This window comes from Cetorhinus maximus, chromosome 29 (genome assembly GCF_964194155.1).
Source record: "Cetorhinus maximus chromosome 29, sCetMax3.hap1.1, whole genome shotgun sequence".
Taxonomy (NCBI): domain Eukaryota; kingdom Metazoa; phylum Chordata; class Chondrichthyes; order Lamniformes; family Cetorhinidae; genus Cetorhinus; species Cetorhinus maximus.
In genome coordinates, this window is record NC_135907.1 from 12,616,707 (window position 1) to 12,639,778 (window position 23,072).

Consider the following 23,072-nt stretch of genomic DNA (forward strand, 5'->3'; position numbering starts at 1 on the left):
CAGTTGTCCCCTTTCCTTCCCTCCAGGCCCATAATGTCCCCACGATCATAAGGAAACACGAGCCTTTGAAATTCTCTACCCCCAGAGGCCTGTGGATACTCTGTCATTGAGAATATCCACAGCTGAGATCGATGGGCTTTTGCCCTTTAGGGGGAATCAAAAGGTAAGAAGCAGGAAGGTGGATTTGAGGTCAAAGATCAGCCATGAATTGTGCAGCAGGCTCAAAGAGCCATATGACTTATACCAGCTCCTATTTCTTATGTTAGTTAAACCTGTTCTCTCCACAAACCATGTGCAATCCCTGCATTGCACCCTCAACTTGATTAAATCGCTTATCTTTTCTTTTGGTAACCTAATCAATGCTACAAATCATTGAAGTGCACAGATGGGTTGATCGAGTTTCTAACACAGACTCTACCGTATGTGCAAATACAAAGTCATCGAGTCATTATGATATAGAAGGAGTCCATTTGGCACATCAAGCCCATGCTGGCTCTCTGTGAAGTAATCCAGTTGGTCCCATTTCCCTGGCTCTTTCCCGGTGCCCCTGTAAGATTATTTCCCTCAAGTGACCATCGAATTTCCTTTTGAAATATTTAATTGTCTTCCACCACCCTTGTACGCTCTTCCAGGTCATTAGCACTCGCTGTGTAAAAAAATTCTTCCTCACTTTCCACCCCCCCCCACACTTGTATCTCATGCTCAAGGCCTCAAATCTGTGTCCCGTGGTTCCTGGAAACGGCTTTTTATGTCTTTATCTAAACCTGTTATAATCTTGTACACCTCAATTACCATTGACTAGAAATGGAACTGGGCTAGCCATATAAACACTGTGGCTACAAGAGCAGGTCAGAGGCTAGAATCCTGCGGTGAGTAACTCACCCTCTGACTCCCCAAAGCCTGTCCACCATCGACAAGGCACAAGTCAGGAGTGTGATGGGATCACACCACATCCACAAACATTCACTCCCTCCACCACCAACGCACAGTGGCAGCAGTGCGTACCATCTACAAGATGCACTGCAGGAACTTCCCAAGGCTCCTTTGGCAGCACCTTCCAAACCCACGACCACCACCATCTAGAAGGACAAGAGCAGCAGATAGATGGTAACACCACCGCCTGGAAGTTCCCCTCCGAGTCACTCACCATCCTGACTTGGAAATATATCGCCGTTCCTTCACGTTGGGTCAAAATCCTGGAACTGCCCCTCCCTAACAGCGCTGTGGGCGTACCTACCCCACATGGACTGCAGTGGTTCAAGAGGGCAGCTCACCACCCACCTTCTCAAGGGCAATTAGGGATGGGCAATAAATGCTGGCCTAGCCAGCGATGCCCACATCCCATGAATGAATAGAAGAAAATCTCCTTTGCTCCAAGGAGAATGGACCCAGCTTTTCCCCACCTAACCTTATATATCGAAAGCAGACATATAACAAATGAGTCTACTTACTTTCCAATTCTCATCCTCGGTTTTGTACCTCATTTCAAATTCCAGTTTATCCGCAAAAAGTAACTCATGGTACGTCAGCCAGACAAAATCTGTCTGAGTTCTGGAATTATTGGTGACTGTTAAGTTGTATGGTGCCTTCGGTTTAACTACGAGGAAGAACAGAAAATATCAGATGCATACTTTTTAACGGTTGCTGTTAATGCGCTTTCACTTGGAGAATAAAACGCAGATTGACAGGGCAAAAGTTCATTTTGTTGCCTCTGTGAGCCCTACAGAAATGAATCTCTTCAATCTCAGCTGAGTCACCTGCCAGATAAATGCCTAAGGCACTCAACTGACCTCCCTATTTGGGATTAAGCTGACAAATTCAATTGGAAAGATTGAAAGAATGGGCAGTAAGTTCATTCGTGGATCTCTTACAGATTGGAGGTTGAGGCAGAGGCAATTTTTGAGGCAATTTGAGCCTTTTTATGAGGCAATTTCTGAAGCAATTTTGAGGCTTTTTTTTAGGCAATTTGAGGCAATTTTTTTGAGGCAATTGAGGCATTTTTTGAGGCATTAGCGGCAATTTTGTTTGAGGCAATTTGAGGCTATTTTGTTTGAGGTAATTTGATACAATTTTTTGAGGCAAATTTTTTTGAACAACAACAACAACAAAACTTATATTTATATAGCACCTATAATGTAATGAAAAGTCCTAAGCTGCTTCACAGGAGCATTATAAAACAAAGTAAGATCCCAAGCCAAATAAGGAGTTATTCGGTCAGATGACAAAAGCCTTGGTCAAAGAGACAGGTTTTAAGGAGTGTCTTAAAGCAGCAAAGTGAGGTAGAGAGATGGAGAGATGTAGGGAGGGCTTTCTAGAGTTTGGGGCTTAGGCAACTGAAGGCGTGGCCACCAATGGTGGAGAAATTATAATGGGGATATGCGAGAGGCCAGAATTAGAGAAGTTCAGATATCTCAGAGCTTGTGGGACAGGAGGACATTACAGAAATAGGGAGGGGCGAAAGCATGTGGGGATTTGAAAATAAGGATGAGAAATTTATAGTCAAGATGTTGCTTGACAGGGAGTCAATGTAGGTCAGCGAGCGCAGGGGTGATATGTGAATGGGATTTACTGTGAATTAAGACACAGGCAGCAGAGTTTTGGTTGACCTCAAATTTATGGAGGTTAGAATGTGGGAGATCAGCCAGGAGTGTGTGGGAATCATCAACTCTTCATTTTTCTTTCTCTCAAATCTTCTCCCATTTCCCTTGAAGGTAGTGCTTATTGCTAGGGCTAGGTGCAAGTGCTTATCTTCTTGTGTATGAGCTGAGGTGAGGTGGTGGCAGCCTGGAAGCATTTTGACAGAGCTAAGGGCTTGTGAGACCAGGGATGTTTGTGCGGAAGTGGAACTGGGGCCTGAATGCACTTTTGAACCGACAGAGAACTGGGGTGAGGATTCTGGCGCCTAAAGACATTCAGAGAGAGTGACTCAGGGGTAGAGACCAGGGACCTGGTAGGTGCCACAGCTCAGTATGACATGGAGGTCACCTTTACTAAATCACCCCTCCCTTAACTTTCCCTCACCTAAGCAGATAGCTTGTGCACAGCAAGCTCCCGTATGCAGCAATGTGATAATCTGTTTGCTTAGTGAGGTTGGTTGATGGATAAGTATTGGCCAAGACACTGAATAGAACTCCCCTCATCTGCATTAACATTTTCCTGTGGGACCTGTTAAGCCAACCTGAGAGGGTAGAGGGTCATAAGAGTATAACTTTAGGGAAGTCTTGCTACAACTGTACAGGGCATTGCTGAGACCACACCTACTGTGTACAGTTTTAGTCTCCTTATTTAAGGAGGGATATATTTACATTGGAGGCAGTTCAGAGAAGGCTCACTAGGCTGATTCCTGGGATGAAAGTGTCATCTTATGAGGAAAGGTTGAGCTTATACTCATTGGAGTTTAGAAGAATGAGAGATGATCTTGGTGAAACATAAGATTCTGAGGGGGCTTGACAAGGGTGGATGCTGAGAGGAAGTTTCCCCTTTGTTGGGGAAACTAGCACTCGGGGGCACAGTTTCAGAATAAGGGGTCTCCCATTTAAGATGGAGATGTCTTATCTCATAGGGTTGTCAATCTTTGGAATTCTCAACCCCAAAGAGCAGTGGAAGTTGGGCCATTAAATATATTCAAGGCTCAGTTAGATTTTTGATTGACACGGGGGTCAAAGGTGATGGGGGACAGACAGGAAAGTGGAAGTAAGCCACAATCAGATCGGCCATGATCTTGCTGAATGGTGGAGCAGGCTCGAGGGGCTGAATGGTCTATTCCAGCTCCTATTTTTTATGTCCTTATATTGCCACACGGATGTCCATCAGATACATGCCATTTAATGATATAGATCAATACTTAGGCAGGCAACATACACTATACATACAGAATACAGCCTGTAGGCATGTCTCGCAAGACGAGAATGAATTGTTCAAATAGAATGCTTAATTTCACCTACTGTTACGGAATGGTCTAAAATCAGGAATCCAGGCAACTGTAACCTGAGACCCATTCCTTGAGCACAACAGAGTGATGTTAAATTCCTGTGCAGCAGCAAAGTATGGAATGTCGAGATGGCACCTTCTCTCTTGTCTCTTTGATGATGATGGTGTTTTGTTTTTTGGGCTACACCTCTTTGGAAATTCAGGCCTATAAGACACAAAAGGGTTAAAGAAGGTGAGAGCAAGAAACTGGAATTGTCCTTCTGAGTTGGCTCCATAACGCTGGCCCCTGCCTCATTTTGCTACAGGAACGGTGGGTGTGTGACCAAACACAGGGGCATCTCAAAACGGACTTCAGTCATGTGCAGAGAGCGGAGAAGCTAGACTTTGAGTAGAGTTAAGGTTAAGGGGAAATTTAATCAGAATATTGAAGGATTTTGATCGAGCAAATAAGGACAAGTTATTTCTGATGGCAGTAAGGTCAAGGACATCCAAGGACTAGAAGGTTCCAATTCAAAATAATTGGCAAAAGGAGTAAATGTGATGTGAGGAAAATTTTTTTCACCCAGAGGGTGGTGGGAGCATGGAATAAACTTCCTGAAAGGGTGGTGGAGGCAGGTTCGATCGAGGTATCCAAAAGGGAATTGGATTGCTTCCTGAAAATAAATAATGCGCAAGGCTACGGGGATAAGGCAGGGGAGTGGGGGCTAGGTGGGATGCTCTTTCAGAGAGCCAGTGCAGACTCGATGGGATGAATGGCCTCCTTCTGCACTGTAATGATACTGTGACTCAGGCTTAAGATAATTGGTGACACAAAGAAATACTTTTTTCCGCAGCGTATTTTTTGATCTGCAGTATGTTACCTGCATTACTGAAGCAGATTCGGTCGTCATTTTCAAAAGGATAATTACCTGAAGGAGGAAGATTTCCAGAGCTATGGGGAGAAGGGTGAGGGAGTGGGGCTAATTGGATAGTTCTTTTAAAGGGCCAGCACAGGGACAATGGGCTGAATGGCCACCTTCTGTGCTGTGTGATTCTACAATTCTAAGTTGACCTCAAAGCTAACCTGCTTTTGCGGTTCCACCTTCTTCGTAGGGCCTGAAAAATCTGATCTGCGCTTGTGGTGGTCATCTATTATTTAAGACACACGTGGATTAGACAATAGGGATGCATGACACAAGCACCAGCAATGGCAAACCATCAGAGCACTGGAGCTTGGCAGACAGGCTTTCAACATTTCGCAGCATTGCCCTTCACTGGCACATAGTTGCCAGGGTGACATGAACTCACCTCCACTGAGTTACTGCCAGGTTCATTAGAGCACCCAATAATTTAGCTCAGGAGGGATGATCAAGTCGACCTGTGCCGCCAGCAGTGGGCAACCAAGCATGTTTGAGTGAGTGCCCAATCATGCACCAAGCGACACCAGGCCAATGTGCATGTGTAGGCGCTTTCCCAGTTCCACCTCATTCCAATGCTCTCCCGCTGGCTTCCCACCTTTCACTCTGCATAAAGTGGAGCTCATCCAAGATTCTGCAGCCCGCATCCTAACTTGCACTTGGTCCTATTTCCCCATCAGCCCTGTGTTCATTGACCTATATTGAGGCTTGGCTCGGCAATGACTTGCTTTTAAAATTCTTCTCCTTGTGTTCAAATCCCGACATGGACTCAACCCTCCCCACCTTTGTAAGTCTCTCTAGCCCTGCAACCCTCCAAGATACCAGAATTCTTCCAATTCTGGCCTCTTCAGCTCCCTCAGTTTTCATTGTAACACCACTGGTGGCCGCGCCCTATTCCCCAAGCCCTGGACTTCCCTCCCTAATACCCCTCTGCCTTTCTCTCTTCCTTTAAGACAGCCCTTAAAACCTACCTGTCAGTTTTGAAGAAGAGTCATACGGACTCGAAACGTCAACTCTGTTTCTCTCTCCACAGATGCTGCCTGACCTACTGAGTTTCTCCAGCATTTTCTGTTTTTATTTCAGATTTCCAGCAGCCACAAGTGTTTTGCTTTTATCTTAAAACCCACCCGCTTTGATCAAGCCTTGGGTCACCATTATCTTCTTTGGTAGCTTGGTGTCAAATTTTGTTTCATAATGCTCTCGTGAAGCACTTTGAGGCATTGTACTACGTTAAAGGCACCATATAAGTACACATTGCCATTGTTTTAACGCCCGTCTTGTGCTAATTTTAATCTTGGCCATGCTGATCTGTCAACCAGGCTCAGTTCAACGTGTAACCAAAGATTTTTGGCCTGTAGCCAAAGGCAGCGTTGAGGAGGTTTTTGACAACCTTTTGGTTTAGAACATTTTGTTGTTTGTTAAGTCAGGAAGTGGCTTTACTTTTTTTGAGACAGTAAATACATTAACGAGGCTTTAAATTTATTTACGACTGGAAGGTCATGTCCTGAGAATTGCAAAAAAAAACTTTAGCACCCCAAGGCGCTAATGGTGTTCATCTGTGCTGTGCATCTGGGGAACGAGGTCATTCAGGTGGCGTTGCCCCCATATTTATGCATGAGGATAGGGCATGCCTCTCGAAGCAGAGGTGCATTGTTTTATACACCAATAGACCTTTTGTCCCGGCGCTATGAGTTTTTGAGCACCACATTGAATCACGGAATTATGGGGATGGTTATAGCACAGGAAGAGGTCAATTGGCCTGTCATGTATGTGCTGGCTTGCTGTAAGAGTAACTTGCCTAGCCCCTCTTCAGTGTTCTAGAAAAGGCCACCATTACTTTCTCTGTAGCCCGGCAAAACTTTTCTCTTCAGGTAATGATCCAATTCTCTTCTGAAAGCCTTGACTGAACCTGGCCCCATCACACTCTCAGGCAGTACATTCCAGGTCCTAACCACTTGCTGCATACAAAAATGGTTTTCACTCATGTTGCCTTTAGTCCTTTTTCCAATCAACTTAAACCGAGGCCCACTGGTTCTCAATCTTTCAGCCAATAGGAGCAGTTTCTTCCTATCTACTCTGTCCAGACCCTCATGATTGTGAACACCTCTAACAAATTTCCTTTTAATCTACTCTTCTCCATGAAGAACAGGCCCAGCTTCCTCAATCTATCCACGTAACTCATCCCTGGAACCAGTCTCGTGAATCTCTCCTGCATCCTCTCTAATGCCTCCACATTCTTCCTTGAGTGTGGTGCCCAGAATTGAACACAATACCCCAGCTGAGGCTGAGCCAGTGTTTTATAAAGGGTCACTGTTACTTTCTCGCTTTTGTATTCTATGCCTCTCTTTATGAAGCCCAGGATCCTGTAGGCTTTATTAACAACTTTCTCAATGATCAATGACTTGCCCCCATACTTTGATGTCTCAAAGTTTAGGAAAGTGAGAGGCCAAGGAGCAGAGAGCAATATCACAACCTTACCTAATGGGCCTCTGCACTTGACCAATTTTCCTTAGAATTGCAGAATATAGGGAGGAGGAGGAGGACAATAGCCTTTTCCTTTATTTAGATAGGTTATGGTTGATCTGTCTCTTAACTCTATCAACCCACCTTGGTTCTGGAACCCTAAATAGTCATGTCTAGCAAAAAAATCTATCCGCCCTAATTTTGACAACGTATCCCCTCATAACAAAAGCCCCCACTACCAAACTGCTGTTCATCCTCCTCTTCCCAGTTTAATGCCAACCTTACACAAATTTTAATTGGGCAAAGTGTACCCAAACTGTGCCCACCTGCAAACTCCTGTTTTTCACATCCCCAGGGCACAGACTTGACTGGTAGGGTCTTGGGCCTAGAAATGAGGATCAGAAATCCAACTCTTGCTGCAGGCTAGAGCACTGGCAATGCCCTCTGGGCTTTGGTGCAGTCTGCTCATCGTCCAAAAATAAGTAGTCAGAGGGTCTGCAGGGCTGATGATCACTGAAGGATGCAAAAAAAAAGTTGCGCTCGTTTTTTTTTTTAAAAGTCGCTCCCCAGTCTCACCTCAGGTCCTCCAACCTCCAGGGTGGCCATGGGGAGGCCACAAAGTGCAACTTTCAATGCCCTGCATCTGAGAGAGCTTCCGGTGGACTTGGAAGAAATTGAGATTGGGTGGGCAGGGACCCGCCTACTCATTACCAGACCTGATTTATGCCCGCACTAAACTCTCTCCCTTCGCTTTTGGAGTTGGCTAAAGTTAATGTCCATCTCCAGCACGTTTCTGATTCCTGGAATTTGCATTTCGACATTGTGTGTGTGTGTGTGTGTGTGTGTGTGTGTGTTTGTGTGTTTGTGTGTGTGTGTGTGTTTGTGTGTTTGTGTGTGTGTTTGTGTGTGTGTGTTTCGTGTATGAGCTCGTTTTTTTTTATGTGTGCACTTGTGCTTTTGACGGTGTGTATATCTGGGTGCCAGCGTGTAAAGTTCCAACGCGTCCATCAGTGAGTATGTCACGTCTGTGTGGCATATGAGGTTTGGGGGTTGTGTTAGCTCTATAACACTGTTGGGGAGCTATGAAGACGTGTGTGAGATGTTGATACCATTTGGGGTATTTCTGAACTTGCTAATGTGCCTTTCCTCAGTGGTTTGTTTTAATAAATGTGTTCACCAGAAAAACCACCTTATGTCCTGAAAAACATATTTTTCTTGTTTTTGGAGCTCACGTGGGGTGGGTGCTAAGTGGGGTGTGGTAATCCTTTCGAGATTTGAAGTGTTCTGTTTATTTGTGAATGATGAATATATGCAAGTCTCTGGCTCAGCCTTTTTGCAGTTTGACCCATGTCTTGAGTGACAAAGTGACAATGCTTCAACCCAGTTTCCAATGGGCTTGCGTTTAAGCACCAATCTACACACCATACTCCATTGAGACCTGCACCATTATAAGATACAAGAAAAACCTATTACCCGAGGGGCCACACTCCCCTCATCCTTGACCACCAAGCTTTCTCTCTCCGTAAAACTCTTTACATTTTTGTCAGCACTACTGTGTGTACATTGTGAAGGTCCTATGGTGCAGTGGGTAGCGTTTCCCACCCCACCCCACCCCCTCCAAACCAGAAGCTCCAGGTTCAAGTCCCAACTCTGGACTTGAAAATCAAGGAAGGCGTATTCATAACGCGGTCAAACAGGTTGAGCGCCAATCGGCAAGCTCTTCCAATTCACACACTAATGGCAGGCAGTAAGAGTGGGAGAGATTTCTGGTCAACCGTATGATAGGAAGAATTTTGGAGCCTCCACCATCGCTATCCATTGCTCCAGATTACAATAAGTATGCAAAAGCGCATGTTGCCACAGTGACTGGGGTGAGTGATGTGCACACACCACCTCCACAACGTACATTACTCCTTTGCTTCACTTAAACTCCAAGTGGATGGTCCTAAACTTCTTCCTTGTCCCTTGCACCCTCGTTGTTTCAAAATGAATACTTCCTGGCACTGTATCTGACAAGCACCTTATATTGAGAAGTCTTCATCCAAGGTATCATTTGTGAAGAACAGTGACTCTTATGTAGGCAACCACTACAGTCATTCTTCACCAATAACATCCATTAATTAATAAGAGGAATTGTCAATTGAGCTGTTTATTTGCTGATATTGTTCAAGGGTTAGACTACACCTGGAGTATCGTAGGCAGTTCTGGGCACCACACCTTAGGAAGGATATCTTGGCCTTGGAGGGAGTGCAGTGTAGCTTTTCCAGGGTCCTGATCAAAGTTCATTGAGCTGAAATGTTACCTCTGTTTCTATCTTCACAAACACCTCTGAACTGCTGAGTATTTCCAGTATTTCCTATTTTTATTTCAGATTTCCAGCATCTGCAGCATTCTACTTTTGTTTTACTGGAATGCTGCCTGGACTTCAAGGGATTAAATTATAAAGTGATTCTGTTGTATTCCCTCGAAATTAGAAGGTTGAGGCGTGACTTGATCAGGATTTTCAAGATACTAAGGTGGGGCAGACAGGGTCGATAGAGAGAGACTGTTTCACTTGGTTGGGGAATATGGGTCATAGTCTAAAAATTATTGCCAGACCTTTCAGGACTGAAGTTAGGGGAGTCTTCTACACACAAAGGGTGGTAGAGGTTTGGAGCTCTCTTCCACCAATGGCAGTTGATGCTAAATCAATAGTTGATTTTATATCTGAGGTTAATTGTCATGTTTTAGTCCAAAGGTATTAAGGGATATGTGGCAGAGGTGGGTATATGGAGCTAGGTCACAGATCAGCCATGATTTGATTGAACAGCAGAACAGGCTAGAGGGGCTGAATGGTCTCCCCCTGTTCTAATGTTCCGATAAATGTTGCTCAGGCCCTCGGGAGAACTCCCTGTTCTTCTTTTAATAGTATCATGGGATTTTTAACATCCTCTTGTATTGTCTGTGCAGGTGAATGGGGTCATGTTTTAAATACCAGACACTCACGACGTGAATGCATTAGTTATTATGGTTTTCAATGAACTTTCACCGTCAGTACATCAAACATCAGTCTCAAACCATGATCCCACCTCGCTCAGCTTGGAACTCTCCAAAGCCTTTATTGTGACTTTCAGAGCAAGTGACTCCTGAGTGTTTTAGTAACTGAACCAGGTCCCAAGCTCCATGAACAAGGCGAGACTTACTTTCAAATTGTTAAAACGCTGGGTAAACTTTAAAATATATTAAGTAGGAGGACTGTGGGGCCCATCTCTAAAATGGTACTATGTGAGAGTCTCAACCTGGAAAATGTTTGGAATCGTAAAATATTACAGTGTAGAAGGAGGCTATGCTGCCCATCATATTAATAGGATTCAAGCTGGTTGGTGAAGCAGAAACCAAAACACGGAGATTTTCTATACTGAGAGAGTTTACTGACTTTTTTCAGTCTCAGAGATCTCCTCCCAACACCCAGTGTCCCAGATGCCCCCTATTTATAACTCTTTCGAGTTATCAACAGATCGCATGTAACTCTTTCGAGTACAGTCACAGTTCTTGGTTTCCGGGAGAGGGACATGAACCCACAACCTTCTGATTCAAAGGCGAGGGTGCTATGAACTGAGCCACAGCTGACACCTTGAGCCCCCTATTTATATGTGATCCAAGCACTTAATTAAACAATGCCCTTCACCTGTGAATCCTAACAATATAACTAACATACTATTAGCACATCATGCCAATGCTAGCTCTTTGAAAGAGATATCTAATTATTCTCAATGCTCTTTCACTATAGACCCAAACAATTTTCCACTTTAAGTATTTATCCAATTCCCTTTTGAAAGTTATTATTGAATTTGCTTCTACACCCTTTCAGGGAGTGATATGGCCACATCACTTGATGTGAACATCTACAGTGAAGAAAGGTCTGATAAAGGGTTTCATAAAGATACTATTGTGCATGCGTTTCAGTCCTCCTGAGGTGTAATTAGCTTAGAGAACAAAGGGTCACTCACTCATCCTCATCCTCATCCTCATCCTTTTCATCTGGGTCATCAACCCACAGTTCACATTGAGAGCCAGTGTGGGAAACGTCGCTTGACCAGCAGCATGTCATTGAGTCGAGGTAATTCACAATACACTTCAAGTCTTTGTTCCCTGTTCCGAAGCAGAGTGGAAAAAAAATTATCCGAGGGTTGCAAAGTCACTTCATTGGGTGGAAATCGCACCCTCTGCACTGGGAAGTGAGCCCACGCGCCAATGGTGAGTTGCAAGGAGCCAAGGATATTGGGCCTTGCGCCTCATTCCTTACATGGCTGAAGCCCCCAGGCCACCAACGAGCTGCTGCCAGTACAAAAGTAAATGATGAGTTTTGGATAGGGAGGGTGAACATGTGGGTCTTGGAGATGGAGAGAGTGTGCGATCACCACATGAACTGCAACAGCTCCAGGAACAGACTCATTGCCACCTTCTCAGCGCAATGATGGATGGTCAATAGTCACATAGAATTACCAAGAACTTACAGGACATTCGATCCAACTGGTCCATGGTGGTGTTTATGCTCCTCATAAACCTTCTCCCACCTTAATTTATATAGCCCAATCAGCATAACCCTCAATTCCTTTCTCCCTCATGCTTCCCCTTAAAATAAGGAGTAGGTGAGGTGAATGACATAAACATACTTATTTCCTTTATTCTTTCATGGGATGTGGGCAACACTGGCAAGGCCAGCATTTGTTTCCCATCCCTAATTGTCCTTGAACTGAGAGGCTCACTAGGGCATTTCAGAGGCAGTTAAGAGTCAACCACATTGCTGTGGGTCTGGAGTCACATGTAGATCTGGCCAGGTAAGGTTGGCAGATTTCCTTCCCTAAAGGGGAATTAGTGAACCAGATGGGTTTTTACCATGGTAGTTATCATGGTCATTATATTCCAGATTTATTCATGGGATTTAAATTCCACAAGCTGTCGTGGTGGGATTTGAACCCAGTGCATTAGTCTAGGACCTCTGGGTAACTAGTCCAGTGATATTACCACTGCGCCACCATTGTGGTAGCAAACACCACGTTCTCAGTACTCTCCAGGTATAGATGTTTCTCTTGAATTCTCTGCTGGATTTATTAGTGACTATCGTATATTTATGGTCCCTAGTTTTGATCTCACACACAAGTGGAAATATCTTCTCGACAATTACCTTACTAAGCCCATTAACCTTAAACAAAAACAAAAATAGCTGGAAAAACTCAGCAGGTCTGACAGCATCTGTGGAGAGGAACACAGTTAACATTTCGAGTCCACATGATTCTTCAACAGAACTAAGGAAAAATAGAAAAGAGGTGAAGTATAAGCTGGTTTAAGGGGGTGTGGGACAGGTAGAGCTGGATAGAGGGCTAGTGATAGGTGGAGATAACCAAAAGATGTCATAGACAAAAGGACAAAGAGGTGTTGAAGGTGGTGATATTATCTAAGGAATGTGATAATAGGTGACATTAAGGGTAGAAAGCAGGACGAGCAAAGTACAGATAGCCCTAGTGGGGGTGGGGTGGGGGGAAGGGATTGAAATAGACTAAAAGGTAGAGATAAAACAATGGATGGAAATACATTTAAAAATAATGGATATCTCTCCAATGTAGAGGAGACCGCATTGGGAGCAGCGAGCAAACGCAAACTGGGTGACCGCTTTGCGGCACACCTTCGGTCTGTCCGCAAGCATTACCCAGACCTCCCTGTCGCTTACCATTTCAACACTCCACCCTGCTCTCATGCCCTCATGTCCGTCCTTGGCCTGCTGCATTGTTCCAGTGAAGCTCAACGCAAACCGGAGGAACAGCACCTCATCTTCCGACTAGGCACTTTACAGCCTTCCGGACTGAATATTGAGTTCAACAATTTTAGATCATGAATTTTCTCCTCCATCCCCACCCCCTTTCCGATCCCCCTTTTTACCAATAATTGAGATAGATTTTTCTTTTCCTACCTATTTCCATTATTTTTAAATGTATTTCCATCCATTGTTTTATCTCTACATTTTAGCCTATTTCGATCCCTTCCCCCCACCCCACCCCTACTAGGGCTATCTGTACCTTGCTCGTCCTGCTTTCTACCCTTAACGTCCACTTTAGCACATTCCTTAGATAATATCACCACCTTCAACACCTCTTTGTCCTTTTGTCTGTGACATCTTTTGGTTATCTCCACCTATCACTGGCCCTCTATCCAGCTCTACCTGTCCCACCCCCCCCCACTTAAACCAGCTTATATTTCACCTCTCTTCTATTTTTCCTTAGTTCTGTTGAAGAGTCATACAGACTCGAAACGTTAACTGTGTTCCTCTCCGCAGATGCTGTCAGACCTGCTGAATTTTTCCAGGTATTTTTGTTTTTGTTTTGGATTTCCAGCATCCGCAGTTTTTTGCTTTTACCATTAACCTTAAAGCTGTTTATCAGAAATAATAATTATTAAAGGATGTTGTGGTTTTAACCGTTTCACCCTCAGTATGAGAAAAAATAATAGTAAATTTCCCAGGGGAATGAGCCTATAAAACATGGAAACAATTCATAAATAGATAAGAAAAACATTTGCTTACGCACCACTGTGACATCCAAGACATGATAGCCACAAGGAAGCTGTGAGGGCAGTGAGCACAAATTGAAGTCTTAATCCTCTCATCTTTTGACAATACTGTGGAAGCACAAAACAAGAGCAAAACTGAAAATCCTTTCTTATAATTTACCCATCTAATCCGAGAAATACGGGAATTCAAATCATGTTTCTTCCAGAGGCATCACTTACAGGTGGTCTTGTGGTGCAGTGGGTAGTGTCCCTGTCTCTGAGCCAGAGGTTCTGGGTTGAGTCCCATCCCAGGACTTGATAACCAAGGAAAGTGTGTTCATAATGTGGACAAGTGGGTTGAGTATCAACTTGTAAATCCTTCCAACACACGCCAATGGCATGTGGTAAGAGTGGGAGAGATTTCTGATCAGCCATGTGATGGGGGGAAAAAACATTGGAGCCTCTACCATCACTATCCATAGCTCCAGACTACAAAACGGATGTGAATGTGTATGTTGCCAAGGCAATCCAGACCCCTTGGGAACTGGGATGGTTGGCCACTGTAGATCAGATTGGTGCTAACAGCAGGGGGTTTGATCCCTGTTCCGGATGGCTGGAGTGGATTTGGGATCTGCCTACCTGTGATGGAGATTGTGGCATTGTGAGTCAGACCTGCCTTTGGGCAGTGAACTAAAGAAGAAGAATCATGTACACAGGCCTGGGCCTACATGCATCAAAATGGCCCCAACCAGACTATGACAGCCCTCCTTCTGAAGGAGGGTCATTAATGCACTCAAAACATATCATTGGTACAGTAGTAACATACACTGGCTGCTACTTTCTCACCACAACATGCCCATCCTTGTGTTTAAGTCACTACATAGCTTTTCCCCTCCCTATCTCTGTAACCTTCTCCAATATTTCAACCGGCCTCACCTAACTATCCATTTCTTCGTCTCCAGACTCTTGTGCAAATTTCATCTCCCCTCATTCCACCATTGGTGACCATATCTTCATCCACTTAGAGCCATAGAAAAGTTATGGCGCAAAAAGAGGCCATTCAGCCCATCGTGTCTGTGTCAGTCAATAAAAAAGGAATTAGCCGTTCATTTTCAATCCCACTCTCCAGCACCTAGTCCGTAGCCTTGCAGGTTACAGCACTACAGGTGCAAATCTAGGCATCTTTTGAGGTATTTCCTATTTCCATTAGCAGCGAGGTCCATAACTTATTTAAAGATTTAAAGTAACAATTCTCCAAGAGGGTGGTAAGGGTGACATTTTTTCTTTATTTTTCATTCGTGGGAGGTGGGCATCACTAGCTAGGCTAGCATTTATTGCCCATTCCTAATTGCCCTTGCTCAGAGAGCATTTTAAGAGTCAACCACATTGCTGTGGGTCTGGAGTCACATGTAGGCCAGACCAGGTAAGGATGGCAGATTTCCTTCCCTAAAGGACATTAGTGAACCAGATGGATTTCTACAACAATCGCTTCATGGTCATCATTAGACTTTTAATTCCAGATTTTTTATTGAATTCAGATTTCACCATCTGCCGTAATAGGATTTGAATCCAGCTCCCAAGAGCATTATCCTATGTCTCTGGAATACCAGTCCAGTGACAATACCATTATGCCACCGTTTTCCCTAGAGGAAGAAGCCCTCAGTACATTGAAAAACACATGTATATAAACTTGAGGTACTGTAAATGAGTTTCAGCCTCAACCACCAATTCAGGCAGTGAATTCCTGATGCCCACCACCCTCTGGGTGAAAACGTTTTTCCTCATGTCCCCTCTAATCCTTCTACCTTAAAGCTATGCCCCCTAGTAATTGACCCCTAAGCTAGAGGAAACAGGTCTTTCCTGTCTACCTTATCTCGGTCCCTGTTATATGCCTCAATTAGGTCACCCCTCGACCTCCTCTCTTCTAAAGAAAACAACCCTAGCCTATCCAATCTCTCCTCAAAGCTGCAATTTTCCAGCCCTGGCAACATTCCTGTAAATTTGGCCCTGTGCACTGGAATTCCATCCTTAAACCTCTTCGCCTTCTCCTCTTTCAAAACACATCTTGATGCCCACCATTTTGACCAAGCTTTTGGTCACCTCCCTCTTTGGCTTGGTGTCCTCTATATCCTTCTGTGAAATACCTTGTAATGTTCTTCCGTGTTAAAGCTGCTACAGAAATACAGGCTGGCACCACTTTCCTTCCTCCTCCCTGCTATCACCACCTTCCCTAAATCCCTCCTTCACCCTTCCATCTTCCTTTCCGAAGCTCCCAGAGACCCTCCTCGTTGACTTTTCATTTAGCTCCCAACTCCTTTTTGGTTTCCTCATCTGGTCAGCACCAATGGCTTTCCCTTCACCCATTAGAACGATTTGAGACCTGCTGTAGAAATGTAAGCCATTGCTGTAAAAATAGCTGACTTTACTTAGGTAGACAATTGTTACTTCCAACCTTAATTTTGAGGCTCACTCTGTGGCACAGCAGCACAAAGGTTAAAGCATGGCAAACAGGAACTGTTAGCAAAAATAGACTGGTCAATTGACTTTTATCAAAGCATCTAACATTTAGCACAGGAAACTAAACCTTGGCTTCGGTGTGTTGAGCAAATGTGATACAGGATACTGTCGCAGTTCGGTTTGTGCCTAATAAGCTTCATTCTGTTCTTAATTTGGGACTGAATACTTTATAACCTCAACTGAAGCTAAAGATAGGCCTTTAAGATTATCCATTGCACCCGGCACCTCATCCTTGTTTTCAAATCCCTCCATGGCCTCACCCCTCTCTATCTCTGTAACCTCCTCCAGACCTCTCTACACTCCTCCAACTCTGGCCTCTTTTGCATCTCTGATATTAATAGCCCCACCGTTGTTGGCCGTGCCTTCAGCTGTCTCGATCCTAAGCTCCGGCATTCCCTCCCAAAACCTCTCTGCTTCTCTCTTCTCCATTCCTTAAAAAATCCTGCCTCACCTGTCCTAATATTGCCTCACACAGCTCTGCGTCTGACTCTCGAGTGAAATGCCTGGAGACGTTTTACTACATCAAAGGTGCTATATAAGTTCTTGTCGCTGTAGGTGGGTCATACTGCAAGTCAATTCTTGTTAAAATGCAACACTCACAGGTTTGCTCAATGACTGGGTTACATGTTTTAAATTTGTTCATGGAGTATGGGCATTGCTGGCTAGGCCAGCATTTATTGCCCATCAGGTCTGGAGTCACATATAGGCCAGAGCAGGTAAGGATCACAGGTTTCCAGACATTACTGAACCAGATAAGGTTTTACCATAATCAGCAATGGTTTTGTGGTCATCATCAGACATTTAATTCCAGATTTTTATTGAATTCAAATCCCACCATCTGCCATGTTGGGATTTGAATCCAGTCCCCAGAGCATTATCCTAGATCTCTGGGTTACTGGCTGAGTGACAATACTACCACACTACCGCCTCTCACTCATCAGTAAAGAGTCTGGTTTTTACCATGGTCCCTCTCTCTTTTTTTCTTTTCTAGTATTTTCTTCCCTGTGGCAAGAAACACAACTCCAGGGTATCAGCAAGACATTGTCAACTATTCAGCCTTTGCAGCAAGTAAGACATTTTGGAGCAGCCCAGAGTACAATCCTGCCTCCAATTTCATACGAGCTGGTATTAAATTGCTATCTTAGTTGAATGTCCAAAGAAAAGTGAAACTTGCACCTACAAGGAGTGGTCGAGGTGAATAGCAGTGTTCTATTGAAAAGGAAGCTAGTTAAACACTTGAGGGAGAAAGGAATAGAAGGATACATCGATAGGGGGAAATGGTGTAAATAAGGTGGGAGAAGGTTTGCGTGGACCACTTCCCAAATCCATGACTTCTACCACCCAGAAGGGCAAGGGTAGCACAGGCTTGGGAACAGCACCACCTCCAAGTCACACACCATCCAGACTGGGAAATATGTAGCCTTTCTTTCACTATGGCAGGGTCAAATTTTGGCACTCCCGCTGTTACCTTCATCTCAAGGATGGCAGCTGTCCCAGGAAGTGGCTCACCGTCGCCTCCTCCAGGGCAGTTAGGGACGAGCAATGAATTCTGGCCCAGCCAGCGATGCCGGCATCCTGTAAGTGGCTGAATAGGCTGTTCTGTGAATTCAATGAGGCTTGGTGGCCTGCCATGGTGAATGGGTTAGGGCGCTGAAAGATGATCACTGAATGGGTTTCCCTTGTTGCTGAGTTTGCATCTGTTCTGGTGAAGATTGGTGTGGGGAATGGGAAGTGGTGCGGCAGTGGGAGATTTCCTGTGCTGTCATGGTAGAGTAGGAGATTAAGATCAAGTTCAAACAAACGCTAAATTCAGGACAAGAGAGCCCAGTGAGTGGTGGGAAAGTACAAAAAGTGCTTTCCTTGCATTCCATGTAATACCCCTCAAGCCAACCATTCATGGTGGTGAGCACACATACAGCCTGGTCCCATTCTTCCAACTACATTGCCTGGAGATGGCTATTAGTTATGCAATAGCAGAACGAATCTCCCACCAAATTCCTGCTCTTCCCTCTGTGAGATGATCCCATTCCCATATTACGGCCGAGATAAGGTGGTGGCCGTGTGGTCTTATCACCTTCTGGTGCTGCCCACTGGAGTACCCGAACCCAATTACGTTTATTTTGACTTAGATTAGATCTGGTTATCATTTGTCACTTAACGAAAAACCAGAGGTCACATTCTTTGTTTACGAAATAAAGAAAGTGAAAGCCAGTCTGTGGCCCCTTTATCTATTTATCAATGCTTTCTCCCACCTACAGTGCCACACTCCTCTTGCAAAGGCACAGCTGAGTAAAACTTGGTAACTTGATAGTGTCTAGTGGGCGTGAGCATGAAGCTAAAATTTAGCACCAAAATGGAGGTTTCAGTGAACATCCGGCTGCATAATTAAGCAGAAATACTGCAGTGGTGTGGGAGGGCAAGACACTTCTCTGAGTTTGAGGTTAACATTTATTTTTGGTGCGATAAGAGGCAATTTTAAGCCGTATCGAAGTGTGCAATGTGCAACAGGCTCGAGCTCTTCAGCTAAACTTGATTAAAAGAAACAGAAACCTAAAGGGAAATTTCTGCATCTTGACATGTTGTTGTGCGTAGTTTGTTTTACAATTATAACAAATTTAGTGAGGGCGCATGATCACAAACATCTAAGGAAACCGTTGGCCCAAATATAACATAAGAAGTAATCGCTTCACGCTAATGTCGTCAGGAAGGGCGTGATGATAATGTCACTGGACTAGTCATCCAGAAGGCCCTGGGTAATGCTCTGGGGATGTGGGTTCAAATGGCGGCTGGTGGAATTTAAATTCAATTAATAAAATATGAAATGATAAGATCTCATTAAAAACCCATCTGGTTCACTAATGCCCTTCAGGCAAGGAAATCTGCTGTCCTTAGCTGGTCTGGCCTACATGTGACTCCAGGCCCACAGCAATGCCCTCTGAAATGGCCCAGCAAGCCACCCAGTTGTATCAAACTGCTACAAAGCCCACAGAAAGGAAGGAGCTAGATAGATCGACAACAGCAAACCCTGAACTCGCCACCCACCCCTAACAGCACTGTGGGTGTACCTGCACCACACCGACTGCAGTGGCTCAAGAAGGCAGCTCACTGCCACCTTCTCAAGGGCAATTAGGGATGGCCAATAAACGCTGGCCTAAGCCACAAAACATTTCCTCTGGTGGGATCCAGAATGTGGGGTAGCGGGGGCATGACCTTAAAATTGGAGCCTGGCTGCTCCAGGATGATATCTATGTTCAAAGGTGATATCGGGAAGCACTTCTTCACACAAAGGATACCGGAGATCTGGAACTCCCTCCCTCCAAAGTACTGTTGAGGCTGGGGAGAGTGGGTGGGGGTGGGTGGGGGCGGGTGGGTTAATTGAAAATTTCAAAACTGAGATTGATAGATTTTTTATTAGGTAAGGGGCTAGGGAATCAGGGCGGGTAGATGGAGTTCAGATACAGATCAGGTACGAGCTAATTGAATGGTGGAACAGGCTCGAGGGGCTGAATGGCCTCCTGGCCCTATATTGCCTGCTGGGAGTAGTGTTTCCAAAGGATAACTCCCTCAGATGTAGCAGGCAGTATATGTGGGCTCAGTTAGAGAGCTGGACAGGTTCCTCATGAGCAGGCAGTGTGTGCGCATGTGGCTGGGGTCGAATGGAGATGAATTATCCCTCTATTTGATCATGTGCTAAATAGCAGGCCCAGCTTGGTGACATATTTTTCTAGTTTATTATGTTGCCCAGTGGAAAACATTTAACAAAACTCCATTCCTCCTCCATTTATAGAGCAAAACAAAATGGTATGATGCCACATACAGAAAATCATAGACTCAATGTCTGCTTCTTCCTGAAATGCATTCCTTGCAAGGACCAGATTTCATGGTTACCAGTGTAGTGGCGTGGTCTATTGTACAAAGGTCTTCAATGGCATTCCCCACCTCACACTATTGTGGGAGACACTACCTGTGCCAGTACTGAGGGAGGGATGCAGCATCTGAGGTTCTGATGAAGAACCAGGAATGGGCGGGTTGCCCTATGAGGAAAGGCTGGACAGGTAAGGCTTGTATCTGCTGGAGGTTAGAAGGGTAAGAGGCGACTTGATTGAAACATATAAGATCCTGAGGGGACTTGACAGGGTGGATGTGGAAAGGATGTTTCCTCTTATGGGAGAATCTAGAATGAGGGTTGCTGTTTAAAAATAACGGGTCACCCATTTAAGGCAGAGATGAGGAAAGATTTTTTCTCTCAGTGGGTTGTGAGACTTTGGAATACTCTTCTTCAAAAATGGTTGAGGCAGAGTTCTTGAATATCTTTAAGGCAGAAGTATATAGATTCTTGATAAGCAAGGAGGGGGTGAAAGGTTATCGGGGGTAGGCAGGAATGTGAAGCTGAGGTTAAAATCAGATCAGCCATGATCTTATTGAATGGCGGAGCAGGCTCGAGGGGCCGAGTGGCCTACTCCTGCTCCTAATTCATATGTTCCAGAAGATTAGCACCGTCCGATAAATTCAACCTAATGAGCCCAACTGCAAAATGCGAGGAGTAGCGGCACACTCCAATTTAGCTAAGTGTTATGGCTGAAGTTTCATGGAGGTATTCGGATACATTTCGTTTTATCCCTTCCTCTTTAACCTTCTCTCTGCTAGGCTACTGAAGGTTTTGCCATGTGTTTGCATTGTAAGCGCCGCAAAGCATACTCAGCACTTGACAGGTTAATTCTGTTATTTCCTGTTATGTAACTGTACTGAAAGTCATTCAGTGCAATTGACAAATTAATTATATCGAGCCTATCATCGCAAGTGACTCTCGGCAACTGCTAATGTTGACATTTGTCAGTTATCACACTGCTTGACATGTACATCTTGCGCACACGACATCTTCACTGCTGTGGGTTGCAGGGTGAAAAATTAGCAACACTTAAATCGAACCATAGAATCCTAGAATGGTTACAACACAGCAGGGGGTCATTCAGCCTGTGGGGTCCCACTTGCTCTCTGCGAGAGTAAGTCACCTAGTCCAGCTCCCTTGGCCTTTCCCCATAACCTCGCAATTCTTTTCCCTTAATGTTCGTATTCAATTGCCTTTCGGAAGTCAGGTTTGAATCTACCTCCGCCACACTCTCCGGCAGACCATCCCAAACCCTAACCGCTCGCTGCGTAAAACAGATTTTCCACGTTGTTTTGTGTTCTCTTGCTAATCATTTACGTTGGTGCCTGTGGTCCTTGACCCTCCTGTCAACAGAAACAGTTTCTCCCTATCTACTCTGCCCAAGCGCCTCATGATTTTGAACGCCTGTATCAAACCCCCCTCTCAACCTCCTCTTCTCTAAGGAGAACGGCCACAGCTTCTCCAGACCATCAACATAACCGAATGTCCCTCAACCCCGGGACCGTTCTCGTGAATCTTTTCCACACCCTGTCTAATGCCTTCCTGTTCTTCCGAAAGTACGGCACCCAGAACCAGGTGTGATATTCTCGTTGAGATCGAACCTCAGTTTTGTGGGGGTGGCTGCATTTCTACTTTATTAATGTGGCTACATCTTCGGCCGCATTCAAATAGAACTCCGTATGCCTGTTCACGTGAAAACTTTGATTGTGACTTGAAGCCGGCTCTTCACCAGCAACAAGAACGTACATGTTAGCTCCCTTTTAGCATAGTTAGCGCTGTTTTGGTGTGGCATTCCCTTCCTGTGTTGTGCTGAGTGCTCGCTGTTTCTCAAGTCAACAACAACTTGCATTTATTTGGCGCCATTTTCATAGTTAAAAGCTACACAAGGGGCAGGATTTTACGCCCCGCGGGCGGGCACACACCTGACCGGATCGGACGCAAAATAGTGCGAGATGACGTCATTGCGCAGTATTTCGGTCGGCGGGCGCTTTTGAGAGTTGGCAGCGCGCCTGCCGACAATTAAGAGGCCTATTAAGTCCCTTAACCAATTAAGTTAAACATATTTTTTGCTGCCCGTCCAACGCCAGGCAGCCTTTTGATTCTTTTTTTAGCAAACCTCATCCACGGGCGGGATGAGGTTTCAATTAAATAAAAAATAAATGTAAGCTCTTTGGGTGGGATTTTTATTCTGTTCGCGTTATTGTCAGTTAGTCCCATGTCGGGACAATTTTTTCGGATTTTAAAAGTCTTTATTTTAGATTTTAAAATTGCACAGAGCTGCCTCAGGGAGCTTTCGGTGTGCGCTCCCCCCTCTCCCCGCGCACGCGCACACTTCAGCGCCTGCGCTCCTCCTGCCCCCGTCCCGGCAGCGCTGAGCCTTTCAGCGCGCCTCACACGCTGGCTGGCCGTTAATTGGTCAGCCAACGTGAAATGGTGGTCGCGGGCCGATTGCGGGCAATGGGCCATTTCCTGGACGCTCCCAGGCCCAACCTCCTCACCCCCGCCCCCCCCCAATGACCCGAGAATCCTGCCCAAGGTGTTTCGCGAGAAGGTTATCAAATAAAATTTGACCCTGCGCCGTACAAAAAAAGATATTAGGGCAGGTTTTTTCCCCTGCGGTAGGTTTTAAGGAGTGTCTTAAAGGAGGAGAGAGTGGGAGAGAGGTGGAGAGGTTTAGCAAGAGAATTCTAGAGCTTGGGGCCTAGGCAGCTGAAGGCCGGCCAACAATGGCGAAGAGAGGGAAATTGGGGATGTGCAAGAGGCCAGAATTGGGGGAATGAAGACGTTTCTGAGGGCTGTGAGTTTGGAGGATGTCGCAGAGATAGGGAGGGATGAGGCCATGGAGGGATTTG

At 45.1% G+C, this 23,072-nt stretch overlaps 1 protein-coding gene across 1 annotated transcript in view; it reads right to left on the bottom strand.

Moving 5' to 3' along the window:
- LOC144669274 (interleukin-2 receptor subunit beta-like) overlaps positions 1-21,507 on the bottom strand; it is a 42,764-nt gene extending 21,257 nt beyond the window's left edge. The window contains exons 1-5 of the mRNA XM_078531604.1: positions 21,344-21,507; positions 13,853-13,943; positions 11,279-11,420; positions 3,945-4,135; positions 1,452-1,597 (exon numbers count right to left, since the gene is read on the bottom strand). Of these exons, the coding sequence (XP_078387730.1) occupies positions 1,452-1,597; positions 3,945-4,135; positions 11,279-11,420; positions 13,853-13,931 (558 nt within the window). The 5' untranslated portion in view covers positions 13,932-13,943; positions 21,344-21,507. The remainder of the gene's footprint in view (positions 1-1,451; positions 1,598-3,944; positions 4,136-11,278; positions 11,421-13,852; positions 13,944-21,343) is intronic.
- Between the last annotated feature and the right edge of the window lie 1,565 nt (positions 21,508-23,072).